The sequence below is a fragment of the Sceloporus occidentalis genome, unplaced genomic scaffold, assembly GCF_023333645.1.
Source record: "Sceloporus occidentalis isolate IW3139 unplaced genomic scaffold, rSceOcc1.0.p SCAF_2, whole genome shotgun sequence".
NCBI classification, from domain to species: Eukaryota; Metazoa; Chordata; class Lepidosauria; order Squamata; family Phrynosomatidae; genus Sceloporus; species Sceloporus occidentalis.
Genome location: NW_028316982.1, coordinates 170,847,861 through 170,871,262, shown reverse-complemented (window position 1 = coordinate 170,871,262; position 23,402 = coordinate 170,847,861). Strand labels below are relative to the sequence as shown.

Genomic DNA, 23,402 nt, shown 5'->3' with positions numbered 1-23,402 from the left:
TCTTCATGATGTGACCCCTCTACATGGTGCCCTGATGCTCATCATTACAATTTACTGAAGGGTTAGGGTTCCGATTCAGGCTCCCAACTATGGTTTTAGTACTACCACTTGTATTTAAATAGCTGCATTATTTGCATCTTTCTAAAGTAGATGTAAGGACTGATGGTGAGTTACATTGTTAAGTGGCTTTTTTACTAAAAGCTGGAATGTCTGAAATCTCTATGTAGAGTGAAATTCTACATTTTTTTTCTAGTTTCACAAATTACCAGACACATTTTTAAAATATTTATTTCAAATCTTACATGGGCAGCTGTGGCACATAGCACATTGATGGAAGGCACAATTAACATGACCCAGTTAGGTTTTCAAATATAGCAGCGAGATTAACAAAAGTCAAAATCTAGCACAAAAGAGAAAAAGACAGCAAGCACTGTAAATGGTTAATAGGAATATGGAGTGTCAAAGAAGCACTGGTTGCAGGAGTGAAGTTGTAGATTCCACCAAAGTAAGAACAAGAACACAGCAGCAAAGTGCTGACTGAGAGAGAGAGGAGGGCATTTCTGACATTTTAAAAAATGGTAAGAATGTTACTATGGATGATAAACTATTCCTTTATTAAAATTATTTCCTTGGAAAATTCTGTATGAAAGAGGAACTCAAGCCATCCAGTTGTCTTTATTAAACACTGTTAAGGCTAGCATATTACAACCTTGGCAGACACCGTAATTCAAGTAAAAGCACAACTCTGTTTGATTTCTCTGGCAGAGGAGTTGATATTCATGAGGCTTATGTCTTAGTATAGTTAGCAGGGAGAGGAAGAGGATTAATATACCCAGCCTGCAAGTAAATCATTAAAATAACCCTAGCTGGTTTGCAGATGGCAGGAAGAAGCAATGAAAGGAGGCTGCAAAGATACTTCTTTTTTTTTTTTAACTAGAGAGGTTTCAACACCAAAGATTATCCGGAGACTTCATCAGAAAATATTTGAAATAGCTATCTTTAAACACCTCCGTATAAATAACTACCATACTTGAAGTTGCATGTTCAGTAGTTTCAGTAACTGAGCTTCCTGTTCTATTAAGATAGTATAAAGCAGTGGTTCCCAAACTTTGGTTCTCCAGATGCTTTGGACTTCTGTTCCCAGAATTTCTGATTACTGGCCAAACTGGCTAGGGCTACTGGGAGTTGAAGTCCAAAACACCTGGAGAACCAGAGTTTGGAAAACACTGGTATAAAGCATGAAACCATCAGAGTATGTCTTGTCACATCATGACTTTGTTACCACAATTAGGGAAGCTTTTCATTTAATTCATTTTAAAAAAAATACCCTTACGGTATTTTTAATACCTTTTACTGAAAAAGGCATTTGCTCTTCCAGTAGCCCAACAACCACAATCCAACTTGTACAGGTGTATTCAAGTTTTGTTCATTTTAGTGAAAGTCTCCTACAGCCATTAATATACCAGCAAGTTCTTTGTAGATTATATTCAGCCAAATAATTCTTGTGTTACATCATACTATATAGTCAGCCTTCCATATCCATGGATTTTTTATCCACAGATTCAAGCATCCACAGCCTGATAATATTTTTAAGAAAGAGAAATTCCAAAAAGCAAAGTTTGATTTTGTCATATTATATAAGGGACCCCATTTTACCATTTATTTAATGGGACTTGAGTATCCATGGATTTTGGGAACCAAAAGGGTCCTGGGACCAAACCCTAGAAGATACCAAGGGGCCACTGTACTTGCATTTAAGTAAAACTCTATAAACCTCACATTTTTTCATCAAGCTAAAACGTTTCCTGAGCTTATGCTACAGAAAAAAATCCAGTGCTCGAGGAAACATACTCTTAGCTTCTTCTGATATAACCTCAAACCATAAAATGCACCCAAGAGTGAATCCAATTCAAGTAGTGAGATGTTGTGCAGATGCCCCCTTCTGCATGGGAAAAAGGATCAGTATGAAACTTTAAGATGTAAATATTATGTTCTTCACTGACTGTTCTATACAAAGAAGTCCAATTGAAGTTTTGGGAGCTGGGAATTGGTATTTAATCTTAAACCTGTCTCAGAGTGTGTCTTGATGTAAAGAAAAGGCTGGTCTTAGCCCCAATGTTTTACCATGAAAGAAATTTACACCAGAATCTTATATGGTAGAATCTTATACATATACCTAGCTACACACTGTTAAGAAACCCCTTTTCTGAATTGCAAAGATGTGTAACAGGACACAGGCAAGAGGGCCTGGTATGTATCAGGTACTTTGTCAGCTTTGCCATGTAACAACAGGCCTCTAATGGATCCAGACATTACACAACTCTGCAATTCTAATTTCTGCAGACATAAGTCAACTGGCAAACACATAAAGCCATCACTGAGCATCAATTCAACCTCAGATATGTAACTATTCCTCTTTTTTTAGCTCTTCTGTAAACATCCATTGAGAGCCAGTGTGGTGTAGTAGTTTGAGCATTGGACTACAACTCTGGAGATCAGGCTTTGCTTCCTCACTCGGCCATGGAAACCCACTGGGCGACTGTGGGCAAGTCACACATTCTCTGCCCCAGAAATCCCCTGTGATAGGTTTGCCTTAGAGTTTCCATAAGTTGGAAACAACTTAAAGGTACACAGCAACAACAACAATAAACACCCATTATTTTCAATGATATTCCAGGCAGCCTACTTTTTCCAATATATGATAATAATTAGATATAGCCGTTTGGGTGGGGAAGCACTTTGTATTACTTCCCAGACTCTTAACAACATGCTGTAAAGTACGCCAACATTATCATCTCCATAATTTAGAAGTAGGGCTAAAACAGAGACTGAGTGCCTTTTTAAGGTAGTCACTCCCGTGATTTCATAGAAAAGGTGGTGTCTATCTTAGTCCTGGTCTCCATGCCAGTAATTCCAAACTTAGGTGGACTACAGTTCCCAGAATTCCTAACCAGCATGATCAGTGGCCAAGGACTCCAAAAACTGGACATCAGTAACATCTAGGGTAGCACTGTACCAAGCTTCACAAGATGAGAAATCCATGTGTATGTTTTAGCCTAATACGGAGGAAGTAAAGACTTTCAGTAAAAGAATCCATCGCTATATGGTCTATCCAACGTTAGAAAATGCAAGAAAATGTCAGGCTATAATGGCAGTGTCTTGAACTATTTGTAACCTCATTGATCACATTATATCAACTACTTCTTTACAACGTGTTTCATGATAGAGGGCAAAGCAGGCAGACAACTAAACACATTATCATTACTACTACCTTATTCTGAATTTCAAGCAAAGGCAAAGACAATTTTTGGCAAAAGCTTTACGCCCAAGACACAGAAGTATCTAAGAATTAGCTCATGACACAAGCTACAACCATTTGAGTAAACTTTGTTTACTGAGTCTCAGAAGTGCAGGTGAGGTAAAAAGCTTAGCTTTTCATGTCTTGGTTGGGGTTCTGATAAGAAAATAGTAAGAATTTTGTTAGTTAGCTTAGTTATTGCATGTCTACTGTGCCCTATGGCACAAAGTGCTTTAATTGCCTCTCCTCAAGGCTACTGGTCAAGCAAGCATCTGATGTTATCCTTGGAAATTCAAAAAGTAACACGCATTAGGATCACATGGCCCCTTGGTGTCAGTCACTTGGACTGCAAAATTTTAAGCAGGAGGTGGGCTGCTTTAAGGAAAAAGTAATTAATCTGAACATTTAAAGAACTGACCATCACATTTTTAAAAAACCCAGCTCAGCTGATGTCATTCTGTACTGTTTTTCTGTTGTGATCCCTAAAGAAAACAGCAATTAAGTCATTCCAAAAGACTGAACAGAAGTCATACAAAAAGGGTTGCAAACTAAAAACAGGCAGATGCCTCAAAATGCTTTTCTTTCCAGAGGAATTAAGCTGGCGGCATTTCACAAAACTTTACAAAAATTCAAGGTATCAAAATTTCCCTGTAATGGGAAATGAATCATATCTAAGATCACTGCAGATTTCATACACCCTACTGAAGTAGAAAATTTCCCAATATGCTACGATTAAACTATAGGAATGCGTGAAGATTTTATGGACAATGCCCTTCAAAGTCCTTGTACACACCTTTCTTATTATGCATTCAAACAATGGGGCCCCATTCATGTCTATGGGGATTTTGCACAAGAACTTTCAAATGGTATGGTACAAAAGTGCTTCGTTTGCAAACTCAAACTCTTCCAATCATGGCAGTATATTACAAAATATGGTTACTTCATTATCAAAGCAAAATGTTGAATTAACTCAAGAAGTAAGGTCATTTGTTGTTTTTTTTTAAAAACTGCATCAAGTCATTACCTGCATAAAAATATGTACTTTTCAAATCATTTAATAAATTAAATATCCCTAATGCTTTTGAATATATATCCCTGATAATCTATAAAAGAGGGTTTGCACTAGCAAAATAAATGGACTTCCAAAAAGTACCCCCTTCATAAAATGTATTTAAACAACTATTATATATATATATATATATTTCTCATCTTTAAGGAATGTAACAATATGTACAACTTTTACGTAGCATATCCTATCACAGTTAGATAAATTGACAAGATTACGGTGATCCTTAGGCAACAAAGTCATTTTCGGATGGAGAAACCGTGTATCTACATAAGTAATACCAGCTGGATATCAGTTTTTAGACTGCAATAAACTCTTCTTGATGGGTCAGTCTTCTTATCTACAGTAGATTTCACAGGAGGTAGAGTTTCAGTGAAAGGTTAGCTGGAAATAAGGTGCATGCTCAATGTCTTCCCTTGGCAGATTGTGGGATTTTGTACATTTTTGCCCCCAAAAGACAGACGATGTTCTTTCTTCCTTCTCCTTCTTCATCACTCTCAATTGGGGAGCTTTTTAATATGAATCTGCAATGCAGAATTGACATGTAGTTAATGCTAAAGTGGTTTATTAAAAAGGCCCAAATATTCAGAGCTTGAAAAAGTTATTGGTTTTGACAACAACTCTAAAATCCCCAAGATGTTAAACCCACTGATCCTATTGGCTGGAGGATTCTGGCAGTTTAAATGAGTAATTTCTATATGGTCTTTAAGCATTATAGGAAAGGAAGTTATTCATCATCATCATCACCACAACCATTATTAGTAGTACTGCCTTTCCCCAAAATATTGGGACTCTAGCTAGATTACAATTTAAAGACGTACAATACAGTTAAAAACATACCTAAAATGAACAGTAAAATGTAATTCAACTAACTGAAATATTAAAACAATGTAAACCTGCAATTTAAAAGATAAATGCAATTTAAAAGATAAGAAGCAATTAATATTCTATTGGTAGTCTTAACTAGAGTAGTTCAATTGAACTGATGGGATTTTCACCAGTGTTGAGTTATCACCGAATAACTGATTCAATGGGCCTGTTTTAGTTAGTATTAATCCCCCCCCACACACACACACACACATCAAGATCTAAGCAGCACTAGAGCACAGGGAGTTCCATTACTGTGCATACTGGCTGTGTCAAAAGCCCTTCTATGAACAAAACACTTCAGACCATCCCAAGACATATTGGCAGAGCAGCAAATCACACACCCCCAGTCACTCAAGTCAAAGTATGTAGTTCTCAAAGTCTGGCCAATTATTTTGGAAGATGAAGAATAAAATCCCAAAAGGCTCTCTCCCCATCCCTGACATTATTAATACAATAAAATCAAATAATTAACAATCTGCTGCTATTTGAGGATATCCAAAATCCTGTGCTTGAGACAGAAGCCTTACGTTGCCTAATGACAGGGCAGAAGTTGAAGGCATCTTTTGGGTCTAACACCACTGTGCAACAGCCACCATTCAACAAGGCAAGAGCATATATGTGCTGTTGAAACACCAAAATGTCAGACTATACTGAATTTTTTATATGGTAGCAGCATTCATGTGGCCTTAATGCATGCACCTGTGGCTTGGTGGCACAACAGGTGTGACCATAAACTCTCCATGCACACAATGCCAAATGCACTGAGAACCAACAGGTTGTCGTAGCATTGCCAGGATGAATACAGGATATAGTTATAGTTCCTGAAGCAGAAAAATGGAGCATACAGTTCTGCCAGGCAAAACTACACAACTCCTCATCTGTCTACACCAAACCCAACTTTTAACTGTTGCATCTCCAACAACATGGTCTTTACTGGCCAGCAGAGAGTAAGAGGTAACGGTAAAAACTATAGCCTATGTACCTATCACTGGATACACAGCTCAGTGTTGTATGGAGATGCATCAGGCTATGTTCCTTCAACTGCACACAGAGCCCAGTGTTGGGAATTCAGCTATAAGAAGACAGCTGGATGTTCTTTTCCTGTTGCACTCATCTTAGTCTTCATACACAGTAAAAGACTGAGAGTGCTGCAGCTAAAAGGTATACTGCCTGACAGAGGCTAATGCTATGTCCTTCCATTCTAGGATATGTTAACCATTACAACACAGGAGCCCTGCCATGTATTCAACCTGACAACCGCACAATGTCATAAAATATTTCTGAAAAAAGGGGCTTTAAGCTGGAATGTTCAGAGTCAATATTCTTTGTATGAAAACACTATTGTTCAAATCTTACCTCATTTAGAATTGCCCAGACAGACGAGTTCTGTATGACTAAAAGACGGAGAGCTGCAATTGGATTTAAACTGGGATCAACTTTTCCTTCTGCTACACCATTTTCAAACTTGCCTTCAAAAAAGAAAAGACAGTCTAACTAGAAGCATGTTAAATAAACCCAAGCCACCACTTATAGACATCTCACATATACAGTATACCTATTCAATTTAGGACAGGGTTCACATCTGTGTAACCCCTTGTGATTACATCCAGGACAATGTAAAGTAGCCAAAAGGCTTGTGGCCTAGAGGCAAAGACAGATCTGCTTTTTAACACACTAGATTTTTGTGTACTAGCAAGAAAACAGCAATGCTTTAATGAGCCAGAAAGCACAATTTAAAAATAAACAAAAATATCATTTCTAAATTATCTTTGCTTTAACTGAAAACAGTATTTTTATAAAAATAAAAACTCATTTGGAAAAAACATATACAGTGGGACTCTAACGAGAACTTTGACAGACGTTGTACAAATGCTTTCATACTAAAGTTAGGCAGGTGCCCAACGCTGGACATTTCCATTGTCAACTAAAATCTTGTTTGCCTAACCATTTTCCTTATTACTTCCCTCCTCTCTATTGATGTTCATTCTTAATTAATTTTACTGATTGTATAGTTTTATCTATCATTTTTATCAAATTGATTTATTTTATCAATTTTTACTGTAAACCAATCTGAGGAGTTTTTAAAAATATTTAAATATTAAAATTTTCATTCATTCCTAAGCAAATTCATTAGTAAAATGACTAAACTAGTAAATTTAACTATCCAGAATTTATGTTTATATGCATACATAATACTTTGGGCAATCAGGAATTTTTTAACGCTCTTCCAGTAGCAAGAGGGCACATAACACTTCCCCCTCATCATATATGTGATAATGCCAAGGGCACTGGCTGCCCAAACAGGTAACAAAAGACTGGCTCTTGTTGTCATCATCTGAAATTTCAGTGGGACATGGCTAAAATAGGAGCTAGTTGGACTTAAGGCTGTAAAACGAATTAATTTTGTTGCAAAATAGTTCTCAAATTTAGCTGAAAATTAGTGTTATCTTTCTTTCTCCCACATTGTTACCTATTCTGAAAAATCCATCTTCTAATCTCTTCTCTTTGGTTTCTTTGCTTAACACCAGCTCTTCACTCTGAAACAAAGATGTAAAAATGTAAGCCGGGCTTCATATAATGATGTAGTAACAGAGACAGCAGACAGTGGGTTCCTTGGTTCCACACTTAAATATTAGTTAGAAATTCTCCAACAAATCTGCCTTTTCCCACAGGAGCTGCTGGTTTATACCAACAAGATTTTTAAAAAGATTGTGCAGATGAAATGGCAGGGGCAATGTTCAATAAACAGAGCTTGGAGAAAGTTACTTTTTGGAATATATTACCCAGAATGTCCCAGCCAGCAAGCCCACTGATCATACTAGTGGGGGCATTCAGGTAGCAGTGGTACAAAAAAGTAACTTTTATAAGCTCTTTAGATAAATGAGTAATTATTTTTTGTAGAGGAGAGCAAAGTGCATTTTGGAACAAATGACTCAATGCACAGATGTAATGCTACAGAACAGTATGTTAAAAGTATTACCACTATTCTATTAGGTCCCCACCATCTTCTTGCTACAGCAACATCCTATGGAGACCTGTGATTTGTATTTTCATAATGGACCCTTGTCCTTCCATATTCCCTAGGGTTGGGGGTACAAGACCCCCGTGAATATGGGGAAAAAATAACAAAAACATGTTTTTACCTGAGAGGACACCTCTCTAGGAATCTCTAGGTCTTCCAGTGCAACTTTTAGTTAAAGTTGACCATAGAGTTGCACTGAAGGACCTATAGAGAACATATCAATCAAATCTGTGAATAATAAAATCCACAAATATCAAAGCCACAAACATGGAGGGATGTGTGTGTATAGTGTGTGTGTATAGAGAGAGAATATATAAATGTATATTAATGCTTGTCAGTCATGCTCAAAATGGAGGGTGTTTTGGAACAGAAGGCTGGAATGGAAGACATGTCCTGGAAAAGGAGGGTGTGCTTGGTGAGAAAGCTAGGAAACTACAAGCCCTAGAGTTCCATAGGACGGACCCATGGCAGTTCAAGCAGTGTCAGGCTGCATTAACTCTGCATTAGCTTTCTTACCTCATTTAGAACTGCCCAGACAGACAAGTTCTGTATGACTAAAAGACGGAGAGCTGCAATGGCCCTTGGGGGTGTTGCGGAGATGAATATGGTCCCCTGAGTACCAGCATCTACTCACCTCATACATTATATGGGACTGCAGCCTAAGTAGATGTCGCTGAACTAAACAGACTTTTCCCCTGCTGTTATCCCTTTTTTATCTTGTTTTAAACAATAAACTCCTTGGGGACAGGGAACTATTTTTTGGCTTGTTCCTCTTAATGCCATCTACACTAATGGTATTGGATGACTAAAAATAATATAAGCAGGAATGAAAGGAAGCTACATCATTGGTGCCTGCGTGGAGCCCATTCCCAGAACCAAAACTGACTTGAGAACTGTATATACAGGGATGGTATATTTGGACATTCAATTAAAGATGCATAGAAGAGGATGGCTGTCTGCATATGACTACAAAAATGCAACATGAAAAAACAACAAGGATGGCAATTTGTAGAACTGAGCAGAAGAAATGTGGTTATAAACCCACTTTGGGGGGGGGGGAATGTTTCCATTTACATTTAGGATCATGTATCCTCCTGTATAAGGCAATCAAACAAAATGTCTGAATCCAGTTGTGCAAATAAACCAAATTCATTTTATCATGCACAGTTATTCAGCATCTGTTAGGTCACTGGGTTAAATTGAGTGCAGTTAAGTGCAAAGAAGTTTCTTCTCCTCCCTTCCCTTCCCGAGCACTATATGCCACTTGAATACCAGCCCTAAATGTTTCTGCAGCTCTCCAGAGGATGTTTTGAATGGAAAAAGCAGGGAATCACCTGCCCTCCCAGATTCCACCTTTCTGCCATAGTTATACTTGGGGAGAAAAGGAACATTAGAACATGGTTATAAACATGTTCTCTTCATCACCTTTCCCTAGCCAGGCTTGGATCAAGATAGTCTTTCAAATAAGCCTTTCTTATTCCAACCACCAGCTTTCTGAAGATGACAATTTTTGATAATATTATATTAAACAATTATGATTCTAGGGAAAAGAAGCAACCACATCCTGTTACAAGCCCTAGAGTTTTGTGTAAAAAGTATTTCGTCTTATGTGAAGGAAGAAGGAACAGACGTCTCTCTGTTCATACCTTAAAAGGCAATACCTCTATGGTAGTATTGATAAATATATCCCCTGGATGTTCCGGGTTGCCACTATGGAATAGGTATCTGTTAATGTGAAAGAAGGCAATGATCAGTCATGGCTAACAAATACAACAAAGTGTCTTGTGCATTTTAAAGATAAACACACTTATTATGGCATAAACTGTTGTGGATTACATATCCCATGTCATCAGATGTAGTGCGATGCAGCCATTCAACTTTATTCCACACTATGTGTGTTACTCTGCATTTGTTATAAAGTGACAAAAGGCTGTTTTTGATGCAACAGACTAACATAGTTACCTTGAAAGCAAGAATGGAAATACATACAGTTCGCCTAGAAGCTAGCCACACCGTCCAGTGATACTCATGCTTACTGAAAGATAAGGCTCACTGTATTCAATGGGGCTTATGCCCAGGTAGATATACAAAGAATGGGAAAATTAGCAACCAAACATGAAAATTGTTTTTGTATGCAATTGTCAAAGCAATTTTAACAGATACCAATAGACAAATAAGACTCATATGTCCAAAACCAGTGTGAGATGCTAAGGATGAAGCATGGGGTGGGAAGCTCACAAAGAAACATGTAACATGGGTCTGCCTCCCACACCAAACCACAGCCACTTATCCCATACACGCAATTTGATGAGCCATGAAGAAAAGTTTGCTTAAATTCTGAAGTTACCATTACAAATTACACATTTCTGAAAAACAATCATCTTTGTCTAATAATAACATGCAACTGGAGAATCTTGCAGGTCTACTGACTATTTTTTAACTTTCTGGTCATTAATAGGATTATCCTGTTAATATTTTGACTTGTTCCCTCCTAAGGAACCACCATGGTTGAAAACATTAGGCTCATTGCAAAATCATAATTCTTTCACCACCACTCACAAGTCAACTTCTTTTGCATATTCACACATAGTAAAAAAAAGTTGGCTAGGTAGTTTAACCATCCTTGCCCCATTGTAGAACACTTGGAGTTTGAGATGAGTCCAATCTTCTTTTCACTGGAAGTGTTAAAAAAATAAATCTGTAGACCTATCCTCACTTTACTGAAAATTAGTTGCTGCTGCTTCTTGTAAATATAACTGAATAACAGAAGTGGGGTGTACTTCATATTCTTTTCTTAACACATACACATATGCTTGAACCCCCCCCCCCCACGCAACGTTTTGCAAAGGAAATTCTCAGAGAGATCTGTAGGATTCAAATGCTGCTGCTGGGATTCTAGTTCCCTAATTAAAAACTCAGAGTGTCGGTAAGCAAATACTCATTTCAGATCCCTGCCATAACAGAGTTAAAGGACTACATTAAGCAATTAAACTGCAATCTTTTTATATAAACTGCTGCCAAGCCAGGTCTCCTGTTTTTGTGCTCTTCCTTTTTTGTATCTAAATGCAAGATCACATTTATCTTTGATTAATTTCACCTTGTTAGATCTAGTCCAGTGTTCCTGCCTATCAGTATGAGACAACTGTAAATACAGAGTGTGCTAGCTACATTTATATATCACAAATGCAAGATCCCATAGCTTATGTCATCACTTTAAGGTATGGTTTTTATGTGCTGAAAAATCTGTTTTTTCATGTATTTTTCCATGGTGAAGTTATGCTTGTCAATCACTACGTTCATAGCTGGAGGCTGTGCATGAATACATTTATGATGCTCCATTTTGGGTGCTTAATTTAAAAAATCTTTAAATACTCATACATAAATACACATTATGTTTCCTATGTACTTCTAGATGATGAGAGAAACCAGCTTATTATGCCACTAGGTGGTATCTCTGCTTATGAAAGTATTGATACAATTGCAATTTCTACAATAAAGGCTAGCATTCAGATGATGATCCAAAGAGCTTCCTGTTGTTTCTTCTCAGATTTTCTTACCTCAGTTGTTGGTAAAATGAAATCCTAGCTAAAACAAAATAATTTGCATTGATTCAAAAGAAATAACCCCATAACACAAAAGATTGCATCGAGAGTTTTAAAACAGACTAATGCAAGGAGCCACCTGGAAAAATGAGTAGAAATAAATGTGCCAAACCCTGAAGATGCATTCCATCCCTAAGACATGCTATGCTTTGGAGTACCACCCCAGGCACATGTACTGACTCTGACATGTTGTAGGAACTTAAAAGTTAGCACAATTCTTAATTTTTTGTAGGTTTTTCGGACTATGTGGCCAGGTTCTAGAAGAGTTTATTCCTGATGTTTCACCAGCATCTGTGGCTGGCATCTTCAGAGAAAGCCACAGATGCTGGTAAAACATCAGGAATAAACACTTCTAGAACATGGCTGCATTGCTTGAAAAACCCACAAAAAACTATGGATGCCGGCCATGAAAGCCTTTGACTTCACATTAGCGCAATTCTATTTTCAACTGCCTTGTCCTAGAGTCTTGGAAAAGACAAGCACTGACGCTGCATGCAGTGGTACAGCCAATTTGTTTAATGAAATAGAAAGCAGTAAAGGATGCAATGAGGACACAGAGTGCCACCATGAAAACAATTACAATAGCATTCCCAGATCTTAGATAGTATATGCTTAACTGAGATTTAAAATTCATTCTTAAGACTGATCTAAGATTTTCCCCTTGTCAAAAAAAAAAAAAGATATTTAAAAGGAAGGGTCCACTCTTTAACTAGAGTTAGTTCAGGCAGTGTCATGAATGTAGAAAGGGAAAATGAAATTACCACCCCATTATTCAGGAATAATTCTTCCAACATCATACAAGGTATGTTTATGACAGATAAAGGATACAATGTTTTCTAAGATACAAACTTAAATAGCAAGTCTTGAATCCAACTGTGAGCCAGTGCGATGTGGTGGTTTGAGTATTGGACTAGGATAGGGTTCACATCCCCACTCTGCCACGGAAACCCACTGGGTGACTTTGGGCAAGTCACATTGTCCCAGCCTCAGAGGAAGGCAAAGACCAACCCCTTCTGAACAAATTCTGCCCTGTGATAGGGTTGCCATATATCAAAAATGACACACACAACAAAATCCAATTGCTACTCCCAACTGGAGTAGTCTTGTTAAATCAACTGCTGAATGGTAGAGTCGGCATGTATATAAATCTTGCTGATTTAATGAGTCTGTTCCAGTTGGACCCTGCAAATGGATTTAGGCCCAGGAACACAAGCTTCTAAATTCTGAATGAAATGAAACCTTATTTATATGTATTCAGAATTTGGTAGATTCTGTACCAAGTATCTTGGCCAGTAAATTCAGACTGCACTAATCCCTTTGTGACTATGACAGTCTGAATGCCTTTGTACATTTTTTTTTTTGATACACTTTCAGAATCTTGTTACATGCCTACTTCTATCAATAGAAATAGTTTTGACATGCAAACCTAGCCAAAATTAATGTTTAGGTACTTCTAAGCTCTAGTAACGTCTATGTATAATATACCTTTGCACAACTGTAGTTTACATAATGTATATCATCATGTTCAGCAGAGACAGTATGTTTTGAAATGCTATTGAGGGCACAAAACAACTTGCCAAGAGAGGAACTTAGAAATTAAAATCAATTAAATAATTAATTAAGTTGTAAATATACCAATAAATGGGTCACCAGAAATTTAAAACAAAAGTTATAGACTAAAATTGGAATTTTAATTAAGTTCAAAATAATTAATTAAATTAGTTACAGTGATAAAGAGTTAACAAATTTTGCATCACCTAGTTCCTTCTCTACTAAAACCAGAATGTTTTAAAAGAATAGCCCAGAGTGTAATTTTTTAAGCATTTATATCTTTTTTAACTGTATTTTATTCTTTTAACATGTAATTTGTTTCAATATTGTAATAATTTAATTTTGTTTTAATGTGCCTTTTTGTATGCTTTTAACTGCACTGTTTTTTAAATATTGTAGGACACCCTGAGTCCCAGTTTTGGGGAAAGGGTGGGATATAATAATAATAATAATAATAATAATAATAATAATAATAATAATACTGAAAGCCTAGTTCTCCTAGATAGGGTCAGAGGTGGCATTGTGTGATAAGTATCACCAAAACTGCTTTCTTCCTTGGCATAATCTCAGTTTAAAAATTGTGTGTAGTAATCTCCCTAGAAAACTATTTTTAATTCTGATACATTTGCTGGTATCCATATGGAAATTCAGTAAATGAAGAGAAGTGAAAAGGCAAGGAAATGGGAGAAAAGGGTGAGTCAGAGAAGTATTTTTGGTAGTATCAATCCCAATCTTTTATTCTGCAGCCCAACAAATCTCATTAAACATATACAACATTTTAAAACATTTATAATTTACAAAACATACCTTAATAACCAAATTAATTTTATGGAACAGGAAAAAGATTTGATTTATGCATTCTTTTCCAGAAAATAGAAACATAGGCGTGTTACAGACCGCCCAGAAGGGGCGGTCTGCCGCCACCTTCATTTGCAGCGCGGAGGAGCCCCAGCGTCCAAACCGCGAGACTCCTCCGCACTGCAAATAAGAAGTGCCAAAATGGCGCTTCTCTTTGTGGCACGGATATGATGCCGCGAGGCGCCAATGGCGCACTCACACGCCTATGCGCTGCGCGACGTGTGGACGCAGCACGTCTGCTACGTAAACATGGCGTCCCCCGTGTGGAACGGGCGCCGCCATTTTGTACGGACTCAGTCCATATTAGGGTTAGGGGCGTCCGGAAGTGACGCCCCTTTCCAATCCTAATACGAACCCACTCCGTACTTTATGCCCGTTTGTAATGGGCCATAGCCACTAGCTCTGTGATGGATTTATTTGTATCCTGCAAGAACTGTTTTAAGTGCCAATCTGAGGTCCTGTAGCCAAGGGTCCGTTTAGGGGAATTTTATTATTATTGTTATTAGCTCAAATATTGCAAGAGGAGGGCCTGCTACAACGGCCCTTGCAGAATCATCTCCCGTTGTGTATACGGAGTAGACCAGGGGATCCCAATAAATGGAGCTGAGACAGACTTCTAGAATTAATAACCAATTTATTTATAAGGGGAAAAACACATACGATTCACTAGCATACACACACACATACAAGGCTCAGGAAAAGCATAGGTTAGCATGGAATAGGATTTTAGGCATCACTGGGGTGATACGTACCAGAATGTAGACTCCCTCCAGGAATCCAAATGGAATATGATGGGGATGGCATGAGGCTCAGCCATGGAATGACTGGCCCGGAGCCAGGAGCCAGGTCAGGGTTCAAGGGGACAGAGCTTCCCCCTGAAATCCAGACTGGCCCAGGGAACAGGCAAACCTGATGATATTTATAGGCAAAATCTTGCCTCTGGCAAAGGTGCTTGATGGTGAGAACAAAGGTGTTTAATTACTTTCTTTTCACATGGATGTCCCTGTCTGATTGTCTTAGTGGTCTTAAGCTGCTCCGACAACAGACTCAAGGAGGGGGTAAGAGCCTCAGGCAAGGCAAACATTTGCTCTTCCTGGTCCTATGATAATCCTCTTATGCGACTCCCTAGATATGATAATGTGATGATGCCCCTCAGGGGTGTGTGTACATGTCCTCATGCCTTGCTGGCAATGGTGGATAGGCTGTTAGAGTTCATCTAGGGGTCATTAAGGGTTATTATTTATACCAAAATTTATATGAAGCAGCATGGGTAACAGTCCTGCCAGGAAAGTTACTCATTACAGGACCAAGGAGTTTGGTATGTTCATCCCTATAAGTCACATTAATGAGAACGCATTCAGTGGATTTAATTTCTTCTACATTACAGGGACATAGTCTATTCTCATATGCCACACCATGATAGTGCCCATCTAAAACTGGAGACAGTAGGCAATTAAATTTGGCTCTTGAAAAAACCTGCCAATATTTTGGAATAGTCAGATTTTCCAAACATCTAGCACTTTAGGGGATTTGAAATTCAAACCAAAATGCAGAGGTGAGCATGTTTTACTGGCATTTGATAAGGAATAATGAAGATCTATGTCCTTAATCTGGTTTTCTAAAATATAATTAAATTCTTTGAGCTCATAGGCATAAAGAAATGCCATAGACAGACATAATAACTGCAGTTTAGTAGAAAAGGTTTTAAACCAAGAACTAGTATAACCATCTTTCTGTAGAAGGTGTACATAACCTGCAGAAGTAATTAAATATACCACTTTGGTCCAATATCTGAAAGCATATAGCTGGGCTGTGCCTTCCAATGATGCAATGTCTACCTCAAGGCTGCTGAGGAAGCACATTTTGGCATCTCAAGAATAGATCTTTAAACATTTGAGAGAACATTCACAATATCTGAATGGAATCCTTGAATCCAAATTGGGATTCCATGCAGCAGTTGAGACAAGATCCTGGATTTAAAAATCTGGATGGCAGTAAGTATGAATTGACTCCCCTTAGTGAAAAAAAAAAAGTGAGAAATGGCCATTTTGGGTACTATAAATTAAAAGAGGGGGATTTTTAAACATACATGCAATTGTTCTTTCTAAAGCTCAACACAGGCAAGGGCTGCATCTACACTGCAGAAATAAAGCAGTTTGACACTGCTTTAACTGCCATGGCCCAATGCTATGGAATCCTGGGATTTGTAGTTTGTTGTGGCACCAGAGCTCTGACAGGGTAGCCTAAATATCTCACAAAACTACAAATCCAAGAATTCCATTGCATAGCAGTTAAAGTGGTGTCAAACTGCTTTATTTCTGCTGTGCAGCTGTAGCTAAGGGAGAGTGGAAGAGTAGAATAATCCATGGGATTTTTCACCTTCATTCTGGGAAGGCTTTTAGTGTAGTACTGTAATGTAAATTTAAATACAAATTTAAAAATTAACTTATTGTTAAAACATCCCCATCCCCCTTTCAACAACTGATTTAATTAACCTTCTCCTCTTTGACTAGATCTTATCCAAAATATAGTGCTGACATCAAAGAAGAGTGTCAACTTTATCCTCCAGTTCCTTTTTACATGTAGCTACATATATCAATTTTTTAATTTATTCTATCTATTTCAAATATAACATACAAATCTTTTTTCTTCTTTTCTTAAATAACCTTGAAAATCCACAACAACATGTTGAAAACTTGTGTGTGTGTGTAAGTTATATATCAGTATAATATCCTGTTCCACACTGATTGCCACAATGACTACTGGGGAACACACATAAAATGATGTCTCATCATATGTTATATGATGCCAAGGACCCTAGGATAGATTAATACATCATGCTTCAGGGAAACCTTTACTTTTACACCTAATTGCTGATTAAATCACTGGTTCATTTTCTATGAACTTTATCACACAGGGAAAATCAGGGATTTAAACAAGCATTATCCAGCTATAGTCATGTGATCGCAGTAAAGATTTTCACACATCATCACAATTAAAGATGACTTATCCTGGGAATAACCAGCAACAAATCATTCATGGGGAAATCCTGGTTATTCCCTGATTATTCCTGGGATAAGTCATCTTTAATCACAATGCGCGTGAAAATCTTCACTATGATCGCATGACTATCACTGGATAATGCCCATTTAAACCCCTGATTTTCCCCACATGTGATAAACTCCCAGGTCCCACCCATTATAGAGGAGAAAAAATATAGGAATTCAAGATCATATTAGTCAAAAGGCATAGATGTGCCCACTGACTGGGCAAGGTGATTCACAGGTGCTCCAATACGGTGAGCCCACTATAATTGATATTGCATCATGCTTGGGAGCCAATATCCCAACTTAATTTGAAAGCACAATTCAGTAGTTTTATTCTGATGTGAAAGCAAAACACTTACCTTTCTATATTGACAGGCTTGTCAAATTTAAACAGGATATAATCCCCAGCAACTGGTGTAACAGCCCAAAAAAAGTCTTCGCCCATGTAGGCTTTTTCAAGAGCATGTCCTTGATAGACCTTTAATGTTGTAGAAACTTCTGCAGGTGGATTCACATGAATTTTATGCAATAATGGTTTCAGGAAGTCTTTATCCTAAAAGGCAAGAAGATAGTATGCTAATCTGAAAACAAAACAAGGGGGAAACTGCACGATAGACATAGTTCCCAATGCATTTCAAGGACATGTTAAATGTTCCTTGATAAAACCTGCCTGAGGCAACATTTCACTAACAACTCAGTTTGGGCCAACTGTAGTGAAAAACCAAGTGGTTTTTATCAAGAATAATTTAACATTTGCTCAAAACACCCTGGAATCTTTATTTGTTTTGCAGCTGTTCTTTTCTCCTTCTTAGATCTTTCTACAGCTATTATCAAGAAGTTGTTCAGCAGACCACAAAGATGACTAAACCCAGGGATGAGCAACTATAGTCCTTGGGAAGTTATTGAATTACAGCTCCCATCAGTTTAGTCAATATCGTCAATGGAGAAGAATGCTGGGAGTCACAATCCAACAACATCTGGAGAGCTGTATGATTCCCATAAATGATTTAATGCTTTCCTGCTACTGGCCTATTTACTTTATTTTAATTTTTTAAATTTATTTTATTTTATTTATTATACAAATAATATACAAGTAATACTACACACTCTTACCACACAATGACATAACACATAATAACCTAAAAATATACATTAAACATACCATCAAAGACAAATTACAACCAATCTTCCAGTTCACAACATCCATAACCTAGTATCTGTTATCCTGTTTACTGAATTAATATTATCTATTTCCAGAATTATTGCTTAGTGATCCTATAAATTACTACTGAGTCTGCATAACATGATTTCCTATATAATCCAGTTCACTTTAATAGAGAAAAAATAAACTAAGTGAAATGAAATTTAAGGGCCAATTGCTTTATTATGTGATTTCTCCAACATTCATAGGATTGCTGTAAGTTAACAAAAAATAGTAACTGCTGTTTTTATATAAAAAAAGTTATAAGTCTGTAATTTTAAAAAATGGTTTTAAAAAAACAAAAGCAAACAGAATTTGCTTAAGAAATGAGAAGAACAATACATTTCCTGTACCGGGTTAAAAGCAATTTTATCAAGCGTAACTCTGTCACAGTGGTTTCCCAAAAATAATTTCTACTTATATTGTGTTATCAAAATGCTTTGCATATGATAAAACAATATACTGTTTTATACCATATCATCTGATATTGTATGATCTGATAGGCAGTGGCTCTCTTGGGTCTCAGTAGAAGTCCTTCCCATCTTTAGTTCATGAAAACCTTTTAACCATAGATGTGATGGTGTGAAGATTTCTGCATGCAAAGCATGTGGTTTATTATTGACCTGTGAACATTCTCAGGGCTTTTCTCCAATAAAAGGTAAAAACATTAAAAGTTTTAAAAAAACCAACCTATTTATCAGTGGATATGCAATTTCCCACAGAAAACATTCAAAATGCAAAGTATTTAAGCAACTGAACACATCATACAAAAAAAGAAGACATAACTGCTCAGTTCTTTATCAGCCTGTCTCCAATGAAGGAAGAGATAGCAGTAGCGTGGCCTTCCAGATATGCTGTTCCTAATAGCCTTGATATGCTGCCCTATGATGCTGATTTATGTTGATATTGGTAAGACCAACATCTAGGCTATACAGTCCCTCCAATTATATGATAAGATTCTGTCATGGAAAACTGGTTAAGTTATAATGTAAGATGAAATGTTCAGATTCAAGTATAACAACTTGATGGCTATATGATGTAATAGACTAATACATTGTTGTGTGTCTCCAAGTCATTTTTGATTTATGGTGACCCTAAGGCGAACCTATCAAAGGGCTTTGCCACTGCCATCCTCTGAGGCTGAGAGAGTGTGACTTGCCCATGGCACTCAGTGGGTTTTTATGTTCAAGTGGGGAATCGAACCCTGATCATACTCCAACACTCAAACCACTACACCATGATAGCTCTCAAAGACTAATATAAGATGCTTTATATGCAATATAATGGAATTTTATGGAATGTAACAAAGCAGAAATGCTTGTTATGTTTATGTTTCTCCCTAAGATTAATTTATATCGATAAATCTGAGTACTTACTGTGAGTTTTTGAATCTTTCCCGCAAGAGAAGAGTGTAGGCCCACATGCTGGAAAAGTGAAGGCCTGAAGCGTATTCTGAGATTTGACTTTTGTCGATCACAATGTTTCTTAAAAGGAAAGCAAAAGAAGAAATAAAAGGAAAAAATGCATTTTGTTATGTTCTCAATCTCGAATATTACCATGATCTAAAACCTCAATTTATCAATGTAATTTATTTGTTCCTGAGATGTGAATTTTTTTTTTTTGGGGGGGGGAGGGTATTATAGTACTAGGTCTCCATATTGTCCAAATTTTAAAAAATAAAATAACTTTTGGGCATTTTAGGATATATACACTTTTTTATATAAAGTTTATTAACAATTAAAATATTACATTCATATTTCCACATATTACATACATCCGTTCAATATTGGCCCTCTTGTAACTAACAGACATCAAATCTCCTCTACTTACCCCCTCTTCTTCGTATTTTCTTCGTCCTAGGATATATACACTTTTAAACTTCTGTTTATTCCCTTCCTAAAAGTGCATCAGTCTCAAACAATGAGGAAATGGTTTTTGTCTGTTATTTTTGTAGACCTCCACTGCATATAGTTTTGGGTGTTATAAAAACAAGCATTTTTCCTTAAGTATCTTCATACATGAATGGATGGTGATTTACTTCCTATTTGTCTGGCTACATAATAATATAATGGTCTTCAAGGGAGAAAATAGACACTACTTATTCTCCTCTTAGTATATTTTCTCATATTCATGCATTTGTCAGAAATATTAAACAAGACTTACTGCATCCTTCTCAGGGTTGCAAACTTTTACCCAAAGAATGTGATCCAAGAGCCAGTCAATAGGTTTCTCTTTATAGAACATAAATATAAACTCTACAATGAGAGTAATATCTGGAGACTGGAACATTTTACCTGCAAATAATAGGAAGTTACGGTATGTCAGCAATAAGCCAGGGCTTTATAAAGTAAAACCAGACTGCCACCTCACTGAGCAGTTTCTATTAGTTTGAATAAATATTAACAGAAATCCCTGAAGAAGCAAGCTAGCATGGTATCTAGTGCTGAGACACTAAAGATGTTTGATGGGTTGTTCTTTTTGCATAACATTGGCAGTCATGAGGAAAGCTAAGATGGCACTCAAATAAGCTCATGGGGGAAAGCGGCTTTTCAAAGGCAGCAGAGCAAGAGAACTGAAAACCCAAGGAAAAGCCAGGAACAGTACTGCCAAGATCCCTCATTTTACCACTTAGGTATTTCTGATAAAACCAACAATGTGTAATGTTCTTTTCCCATTCTTCCAACAATATCTTAAACATACTTTTTAAAAAATGAAAAGTCTTAAAATTTGGCTTCCCTAATCTTAATTTAAGATCATATTCCACTTGTAAAAACACAGCAATTCCATTCTTTCAGAGTCCAGTTTGATGAAGTGATTTCTCTGGGTGTAGGGACTCTTAAGGAGTAGTAGGCAGAATTACCTATTCTAAGGTGTAATTTGCAGTGAGGAAAAATGCAGTTTGCACCTCAAATTGGCATGGCTCAGTGCTATGGAATTCTGGAATTTGTAGTTTTCGCCTTCTCTGTCAGAGAGTTCAGGCACCACAACAAACTACAAATCTCAGGATTCCTTAGCATTGAGCTCTGACAATTCAAGCGGCGTTAAACTCCATTATTTTTGCAGCGCAGATAAGACCCAAGCAGCAGACATTTTATTGTCCAAGGCCAGTCAGGTTATTTTGGTACCTGAGACAGAAAATATGGTAAGCACTTCTTCCCTCTGCCCTCCACCCCCTGAAAAAAGAGACAACGCTGAGAAGTTTAAGAAGCTAAAAACTTTCACAACACCAGAGATAGAATTCAGGTATCAAGGTATGGCATTATAATGTATAATGCAATGAAGTCATGAAAATAACAGTGCAGTCAGAAAAGGGGCAAGGGTGTATCCTTTCTTCTTTAAAACACATTTTCATTAACACATAAAGGGAAAGGCTTAATAGAGGAAATAATGGTATTGACACAAACAGGAAAGCGCATTTCTTTTTATATAGCCAACCATCTATATTTAAGAGCTTAAAACTGAAGCTTACTGATGCATAGCATTTAGAAAACTGAAGCATTTAGTCAAAGTTTATAATTTTGCCATGTTTCAGGATGACACTTGCAATTATTATATAATTCTATTTTTCAGCAGCTGATTCTTCTATCACAATTGGCATATAGCCACCTGACATGTGGAATTACACTGGAAATGTTAAAATAACCTATTTTTATGAGTTGTGACTCAGGGAATATTAGGTAGTAAGTGCTTTCCCTTCTTCCCCTTTTCAAGTCTGCTGAAGGGGAATGGTTCTTACCAATGAATCCAAGCTGAGAAAATTCTAGAATCATCCAATCTTCAGATGACAACTGAAGTGCAAAATTTTTTATTGTGCTGAAGTAATTCTGCTTGACAACGATGTCATCCTCAAGCTAAAGGAACCAAGCAACAAAGCCAACAAAACAAAGAAAAAATTAAGTATGGGGGAAAGAGGAAAATCACAATTCAATTTAAAATACATTTCAGCTATTTGCCTAAGGTACACTTGCTATAAATCCGTTTGCAAACCCTAAATAAGAAGGCCACTCAGGGTCTTTATTTTGAGTAGTTTGGGCTGTTAATTTACACTCTCAGGGAAATATCTAAGTTTCATTAACTCAATCAAACTTACTAGTGAGAAAATATGTGTATGATCATGCTGTTAGTAAATGAACAAGAAAGACACAGATGGAAATTATCAAGTAGCTATCCTGGCATCTTGACACCATGCATTTTTGGTGTACAACAATACACCGTCCCTCAACAGATACCTCTGTTACTACTAATGAAATTCATAGAATCATAAAAATGGAAGAGACCAAAAGAGCCAGCCAGGCCAATTGTGGAAGACACAATCAAAGCACTCCCAACAGATGGTCATCCAGGATCTGTTTAAAAACCTCCAAAGAAGGAGACTACACTACTCTCTCAGGGAGTGTGTTCCACTGTCAAACAGCTCTTACTGTCAGAACGTTCTCCCTAATGTTGAGGTGGAGACTCTTTTCCTGTAGCTTGCATTCATTGTTCTGGGTCCTGTTCTCTGGAGCAGCAGAAAACAAGCTTGCTCCATCCTCAATATGACATCCCTTCAAATATTTAAACGTGGCTATCATGACACCTCTTAATTTTCTCTTCTTCAGGCTAAACATACCCAGTTCCCTAAGCTGATCCTCATAGGATCAGATCTTTCTTTTCATCATTTTGGTTGCCCTCCTCCGGACACACTCCAGCTTGTCAACATCACTCGTGAATTGTGATTCCCAGAACTAGACACATTATTCCAAGTGACGTATGAACAAAGCAGAAAAGAATGGCACTATTAACTTCCCTTGATCTACACACTACATTCCTATTATCATATTGCCTTTTTTAGCAGCTGTATCACACTGTTGACTCATGTTCAGCTTGTGGTCTACCAAGATCCCTTTT

The 23,402-nt window shown here is 37.2% G+C and overlaps 1 protein-coding gene across 1 annotated transcript in view; it reads right to left on the bottom strand.

Moving 5' to 3' along the window:
• Nucleotides 1–310: 310 nt before the first annotated feature.
• Nucleotides 311–23,402, bottom strand: part of LOC149319322 (alpha-1,3-mannosyl-glycoprotein 4-beta-N-acetylglucosaminyltransferase A) — an 84,235-nt gene continuing 61,143 nt past the window's right edge. Inside the window, exons 9-16 of the mRNA XM_089511468.1 lie at nucleotides 22,252–22,366; nucleotides 20,679–20,809; nucleotides 19,892–19,999; nucleotides 17,674–17,867; nucleotides 9,903–9,981; nucleotides 7,705–7,771; nucleotides 6,591–6,703; nucleotides 311–4,888 (exon numbers count right to left, since the gene is read on the bottom strand). Of these exons, the coding sequence (XP_089367594.1) occupies nucleotides 4,862–4,888; nucleotides 6,591–6,703; nucleotides 7,705–7,771; nucleotides 9,903–9,981; nucleotides 17,674–17,867; nucleotides 19,892–19,999; nucleotides 20,679–20,809; nucleotides 22,252–22,366 (834 nt within the window). The 3' untranslated portion in view covers nucleotides 311–4,861. The remainder of the gene's footprint in view (nucleotides 4,889–6,590; nucleotides 6,704–7,704; nucleotides 7,772–9,902; nucleotides 9,982–17,673; nucleotides 17,868–19,891; nucleotides 20,000–20,678; nucleotides 20,810–22,251; nucleotides 22,367–23,402) is intronic.